Source organism: Sprattus sprattus (assembly GCF_963457725.1).
Source record: "Sprattus sprattus genome assembly, chromosome: 9".
NCBI classification, from domain to species: Eukaryota; Metazoa; Chordata; class Actinopteri; order Clupeiformes; family Clupeidae; genus Sprattus; species Sprattus sprattus.
Genome location: NC_137928.1, coordinates 16250909 through 16258454, shown reverse-complemented (window position 1 = coordinate 16258454; position 7546 = coordinate 16250909). Strand labels below are relative to the sequence as shown.

At 44.1% G+C, this 7546-nt stretch overlaps 1 protein-coding gene across 1 annotated transcript in view; it reads left to right on the top strand.

Annotated features, from left to right (window-relative positions):
- Positions 1–304: 304 nt before the first annotated feature.
- The window catches only part of sptbn4b (spectrin, beta, non-erythrocytic 4b), a gene marked incomplete at both ends in the record, with an annotated part of 75309 nt that continues 68067 nt past the window's right edge, over positions 305–7546 (top strand). The window contains 3 exons of the mRNA XM_080844978.1: positions 305–449; positions 2187–2338; positions 2958–3131. Coding sequence (XP_080701104.1) covers positions 305–449; positions 2187–2338; positions 2958–3131 — 471 coding nt within the window. The remainder of the gene's footprint in view (positions 450–2186; positions 2339–2957; positions 3132–7546) is intronic.

Below are 7546 nucleotides of genomic sequence, written 5' to 3'. Positions count from 1 at the left end.
GGACGCAAGTCCTCAGAGATAAATGTTCTTTTGTTGGCACCAGGGCACTGTGTAAAAAGAACAAGGTGATGAATCTAGTGAAGTGCTTTTGTGAATACAACTGTTTATGTCCTTGAGAGATTGCGATTGAACAACCCAGCTGAACTCAAAAAGTCCAGCACTCTAATAACCCTCCTGTCCCCGTCTCCCTCTCACCTCTCCTTCTCCTTTTGTCCTCCTTTCATCTCTCTCCTTTCTCTCCATATCCCCCCTTTCTCCCCCTCTCCTGGTCTGTCCTGCAGGGTGAAGCGGGGAATCCGGCGACATGGCCAATGCCTCCACGGACCTGGACAATGCGGAGGCCCAGCGGCAGCTCAACAATAACAATCGTCCCGTCAGCACAGGACACTGGGAGGCTGAGACCACCAGCTCCAAGCTCTTTGAGTGCTCCCGCATCAAAGCGCTAGCAGGTGGGAAAGAACAGTGGTGTAGATCAGGGGGGTAGAAATGTGGGGTGCAAAAGAGAAGGCACACATAGGATGATAAGAGTGTGTTATCTAAACACTCGCTCAATCAAAGTAAACCTTGTTGTTTTAGGTGCAGGAACATTTTCTTTTGAAAACAGGATTTGTCAACTGTACATTTAAGAGCAGCTGCTAGAAGGAGGCATAGAAAGATTACATATTTTACGCACTATAGCAGCGAATTCCATACCCACACAGACCTCCGTACATCTGGGAACGAGCGCGGTCTAGGGAGTTATTTAATTTGGTGAAGGCCCACTTCACTATCAGTGGTGAGTAGAAAACTTCAGGCTAACCAGGTCAGGATTCGAAGAATTGTGGCAACTGATAGGCCCTGCTGTGTCGCCTGCAAGTGTTTGCTGCTGAAAGCCTGTCCCCACAGACGAGCGCAGTGCTATAGCACTTTATAAACTTGCAACATGCGCAGAATACTTTTTGCATAAGCAAGACTACTGGCCATAGAGTTTTGTATGAAGTAGGCTACAGTTAAACAATATACCTTTAAAGTTTGCACGTAAATCAAGTTCATCGGTTAGCCTACAATAAACTAGGTGTCCATGGGCAATGAGGGGAAACAACACACAGTAACCATAGATATATTATACTAGTATAAAACAGCAACTGCATGCTGCATGAGGTGTGGTATATTAGCTGGCAGTTTGAGAAGCAGTAGAGGAACATCACATTCGGCGCAGCCAGCAGCACGGTTGTCTCTCACTGCAACATGATGTAGTCTACAATCCAACTCCAAATATAAATATAAATACAAATTACGTGAATCGCTCAAATAAACTGTTTCCATATACGTTAAGCACTTTAACTAAATTTGAATAACTTGTTAAACCACCTCCCTCTTGCGAATTTCTATGCGCATTGGGGAAGTTAATGCGCATCGCACACGTTTCCAACCAGGATTAAATATTCGCATAGAGAAAATGTGCATTAAAAAATGGGTTGGATACGTTATGGAGGTTTTTAAATTCAATTCAATTCAATTCAATTCAATTCAATTCAATTCAATTCAATTCAATTCAATTCAATTCAATTCAATTAAGTTCAGTTCAATTCAATTCAATTCAATTCAATTCAATTCAATTCAATTCAATTCAATTCAATTCAATTCAATTCAATTCAATTCAATTCAATTCAATTTTATAAAATGTATATACACCTCAACCCTAACTAACCAGATGTGCAGTTCTTCTCTTTTACACTCAGTGTCACAGCTCACATTTTTTTAACTTTGGAATAGTTTGCAGTGGAACAGCAAGTTAGCATGTGAGGTTAGCATGTGAGGAAATCATGAGTGGTTAGTCAACCCATTAATCCTCACAAACTCAGTCCCAGAAGATCAAATCAGATCAACATATTTTGTGCTGTTGTGTTGTATTGTGTTATGTTGTGTTGTTCACTGACAGCCACTTAACCCGGAGTCAAATTCACTGTTTGTGCAAACTGACTTAAAAAACGTGGCCAATAAACTTGATTCTGATTCTGAGATGTCTATTTGCTGAGTGCACCATCACTCTTGTCCAGGGACTACAGGTGGAAAATAGCAATCTGGAAAAAGGCCATCTGCTAGAACCTGGCACAATGCATATTCTCTTGTTGTACAAGATTCATATTTTATTGTGCACTGTTCCTGTCTTGAAAAAATAAATTACAATTACTCTGTCTGCGCAGATGAGAGAGACGCAGTGCAGAAGAAGACCTTCACTAAGTGGGTGAACTCCCACCTGGCGCGGGTGTCCTGCAGGATCGCTGACCTGTACAATGACCTGAGAGACGGCTACATGCTCACCAGGCTCCTGGAGGTGCTGTCGGGAGAAATGCTGGTTGGTCACTGCACTTAATACACATATTGCACTTAATATACACACACACACACACACACACACACACACACACACACACACACACTCACACTCACTCACACACACACACACACACACACACACACACACACACACATATACATATACAGTATACACACACTTAATATACACACATATGTATACACTTAAGACACACAAACACAAACACACACACACATACACACACACACATACACACACACACACACACACACACACACACACACACACACACACACACACACACACACACACATGTACAACATAAACATCCTTTGGGTACCCTTACAAAATGCCATGAAGTTGCATCTGGTAGTTATCAATAGGTTATCAATAAGTGCTAGGTAGAGCAATCAGTTAGTTATCAATAGATTATCAATAGTTAATAGGTGGAGCAATACGGTTTTGTCCTAAGCGACATGCTCATAGCTTCAAAAAGGCTGAATCAGCATACACTTCCCATGCACAGGACAAGGCAAATCCAAACAGGGATCATATCAAGTCTGCAGGACTCCTGAAGGAGTAACACTGTGAGGATCTATAGAACTCTAACGGTTCCCCTTCTCCTGTGTTCCATCAGCCACGGCCCACTCGCGGCCGCATGCGTATCCACTGCCTGGAGAACGTGGACAAAGCTCTGCAGTTCCTCAAAGAACAGCGGGTCCACCTTGAGAACGTCGGCTCCCACGACATCGTCGACGGAAACCACCGCCTGACCCTTGGCCTTATGTGGACCATCATCCTCCGCTTCCAGGTATGGGTGCCGTCCCCTCCTTCTGGTCTTTGCTGTACTTCAGTCAGGGGAAGGTCTGCAGAGAAGCTGACACAAAAATCTAGCTCTTTTCTTGTTTTGGAGGTGTGTCCTTGCGTGCGTGCGTGCATGAGTGTATGAGTGAGTGCGTGCGTGTTTCAGGATCAAAGTCCAAAGTTAGTATGGGCTCCGTGGCGCAATGGATAGCGCATTGGACTTCTAGGAATCTGTTGTAGTAATTCAAAGGTTGTGGGTTCGAGTCCCACCGGAGTCGCTTTTGAGCCATTAGTTGGCACGTTCGGACCAGGAGATAGTCTAAGTATAAGGCGTGCGTTGGCTCCGTGGCGCAATGGATATCGATTGGACTTCTAAGAATCTGTTGTAGCAATTCAAAGGTTGTGGGTTCGAGTCGCTTTTGAGCCATTAGTTGGCACGTTGAGAACTGCACATAGTCTAAGTACAAGGCTTGCGTTGGCTCCGTGGCGCAATGGATAGCGCATTGGACTTCTAATAAACTGTTGTAGCAATTCAAAGGTTGTGGGTTCAAGTCCCACCATAGTCGCTTTTCAGCATAATAGTAGGCACGTTCAGAGCTGCAGGTAGACTTGTTCAGAGTTGCATATAGTTCTTAAGTAGCACTTGGAAACGTTTGTAGATGTATGTGTACTCCGACGTTGTCCTAAGGGCTTCCTAACAGGGGCTTCTTACTGGCATCATCAGTGATACCAGCAGGATGTACAGGGAAATTACAACCAGTAAGAAATATATCAGTGTTTTTGCAATAGGTATGTTCTCATCCTTTATTATTTTATATTGTAATCAATCACCTTGCCTTTTAGCTTTTTAAAAGACTTAAAATAGTTTAAACTCACTCCAAATATAAATATACTATGGATCCCACGACATTGTCGACGGCAACCACCGCCTGACCCTTGGCCTTATGTGGACCATCATCCTCCGCTTCCAGGTATGGGTGCCGTCCCCTCCTTCTGGTCTTTGCTGTACTTCAATCAGGGGAAGGTCTGCAGAGAAGCTGACACAAAAATCTAGCTCTTTTCTTGTTTTGGAGGTGTGTCCTTGCGTGAGTGCGTGCGTGTTCCAGGGTCAAAGTCCAAAGTTAGTATGGGCTCCTTGGCGCAATGGATAGCGCATTGGACTTCTAGGAATCTGTTGTAGCAATTCAAAGGTTGTGGGTTCGAGTCCCACCGTAGGCGCTTTTGAGCCATTAGTTGGCACGTTCGGACCAGGAGATAGTCTAAGTATAAGGCGTGCGTTGGCTCCGTGGCGCAATGGATATCGATTGGACTTCTAAGAATCTATTGTAGCAATTCAAAGGTTGTGGGTTCGAGTCGCTTTTGAGCCATTAGTTGGCACGTTGAGAACTGCGCATAGTCTAAGTACAAGGCTTGCGTTGGCTCCTGGCGCAATGGATAGCGCATTGGACTTCTAAGAAACTGTTGTAGCAATTCAAAGGTTGTGTGTTCAAGTCCCACCAGAGTCGCTTTTCAGCATAATAGTAGGCACGTTCAGGGCTGCAGGTAGACTTGTTCAGAGTTGCATATAGTTCTTAAGTAGCACTTGGAAACGTTTGTAGATGTATGTGTACTCCGACGTTGTCCTAAGGGCTTCCTAACAGGGGCTTCTTACTGGCATCATCAGTGATACCAGCAGGATGTACAGGGAAATTACAACCAGTAATAAATATATCAGTGTTTTTGCAATAGGTATGTTCTCATCCTTTATTATTTTATATTGTAATCAATCACCTTGCCTTTTAGCTTTTTAAAAGAATTAAAATAGTTTAAACTCACTCCAAATATAAATATACTATGGATCCCACGACATTGTCGACGGCAACCACCGCCTGACCCTTGGCCTTATGTGGACTATCATCCTCCGCTTCCAGGTATGGGTGCCGTCCCCTCCTTCTGGTCTTTGCTGTACTTCAATCAGGGGAAGGTCTGCAGAGAAGCTGACACAAAAATCTAGCTCTTTTCTTGTTTTGGAGGTGTGTCCTTGCGTGAGTGCGTGCGTGTTCGAGGGTCAAAGTCCAAAGTTAGTATGGGCTCCGTGGCGCAATGGATAGCGCATTGGACTTCTAGGAATCTGTTGTAGCAATTCAAAGGTTGTGGGTTCGAGTCCCACCGGAGTCGCTTTTGAGCCATTAGTTGGCACGTTCGGACCAGGAGATAGTCTAAGTATAAGGCGTGCGTTGGCTCCGTGGCGCAATGGATATCGATTGGACTTCTAAGAATCTGTTGTAGCAATTCAAAGGTTGTGGGTTCGAGTCGCTTTTGAGCCATTAGTTGGCACGTTGAGAACTGCACATAGTCTAAGTACAAGGCGTGCGTTGGCTCCGTGGCGCAATGGATAGCGCATTGGACTTCTAAGAAACTGTTGTAGCAATTCAAAGGTTGTGGGTTCAAGTCCCACCAGAGTCGCTTTTCAGCATAATAGTAGGCACATTCAGAGCTGCAGGTAGACTTGTTCAGAGTTGCATATACTTCTTAAGTAGCACTTGGAAACGTTTGTAGATGTATGTTGTCCTAAGGGCTTCCTAACAGGGGTTTCTTACTGGGATCATCAGTGATACCAGCAGGATGTACAGGGAATTACAACCAGTAATAAATATATCAGTGTTATTGCAATAGTTATGTTCTCATCCTTTATTATATTATATTGTAATCAATCACCTTGCCTTTTAGCTTTTTAAAATAATTAAAATAGTTTAAACTCACTCCAAATATAAATAAACTATGGATCCCACAACATTGTCGACGGCAACCACCGCCTGACCCTTGGCCTTATGTGGACCATCATTCTCCGCTTCCAGGTATGGGTGCCGTCCCCTCCTTCTGGTCTTTGCTGTACTTCAATCAGGGGAAGGTCTGCATAGAAGCTGACACAAAAATCCAGCTCTTTTGTTTTGTGTATTGGAGGTGCGTGCGTGCGTGCGCGCGTGCGTGCGTGTGTGTTTCAGGGTGAAAGTCAGATAATAGTATGGGCTCCGTGGCGCAATGGATAGCGCATTGGACTTCTAAGAATATGTTGTAGCAATTCAAAGGTTGTGGGTTCGAGTCCCACCAGAGTGGCTTTTGAGCCATTAGTTGGCACGTTCGGACCAGGACATAGTCTAAGTATGAGTCCCACCGGAGTCGTTTTGAGCATAATAGTAGGCACGATCAGAGCTGCAGGTAGACTTGTTCAGAGTTGCATATAGTTCTTAAGTAGCAGTTGTAAACATTTGCAGATTTATATGTGCTCCGACCTAGTCGTAAGGGCTTCCTAACAGGGGCTTCTTACTGGGATCATCAGTGATACCAGCAGGATGTACAGGGAAATTACAACCAGTAATAAATACAGTACTGTGCAAAAGTTTTAGGCAGGTGTGAAAAAATGCTATGAACTAAGAATGCTTTGAAAAATGTAAACAATAAATGTTTATTTTTTATCCATTTACATGGTAAGACTGAGCACAGCAACAAGACACAACGTAGTTATACTGCATCAGCAGGGACTCTCCCAGACAAAGATTTCAAAGCAGACAGGGGTTTCAAAATGTGCAGTTCCAGCTCTTTTGAAGAAGACGTTGAGGATCGTAGACGCAGTGTTCAGCCAAGGAAACTTAATGCAGCTGATGAAAAACACATCAAGCTTATTTACCTTCGAAATCGGAAGATTTCAAGCAGTGGCATCAGCTCAGAACTGGCAGAAACCAGTGGCACCCAGGTACAGACATTTACTGTCCGGGGAAGTCTGGCCAGAAGTGGTCTTCATGGAAGAGTTGCAGCCAAAAAGCTCTACCCCGACAAGGAAACAAGGCCAAGTGACTGAACTAAGCACGTAAACATAGAAACTAGGGTGCAGAAACATGGCAGAAGGTGCTCTGGACTGATGAGTCAAAATTAGAAATATTTGGCTGTAGAAGAAGGCAGTTTGTTCGCTGGAGGCTGGAGAGAGGTACAATAATGAGAGTCTGCAGGCAACAGTGAAGCATGGTAGAGGTTCCTTTCCAGTTTGGGGCTGCATTTCTGCAAGTGGAGTTGGAGATTTGGTCAGGATGAATGGTGTCCTCAATGCTGAGAAATACAGGCAGATACTAATCCATCATGCAATACCATCAGGGAGGCGTATGATTGGCACCAAATGTATTCTGCAGCAGGAACATAACCCCAAACATACAGCCAATGTCATTAACAACTATCTTCAGCTTAAAGAAGAACAGAAAGTCCTGCAAGTGATGGTATGACCCCCACAGAGCCCTAATCTCTACATCATCGAGTCTGTCTGGGTTTACATGAAGAGACAGAAGAATTTTAGGAAGCCTACATCCACAGAAGATCTGTGGTTAGTTCTCTAAGATGTTTGGAACAATTTACCAGCCGTGTTCCTTCAAAAACTGCGCAAGTGTATCTGGA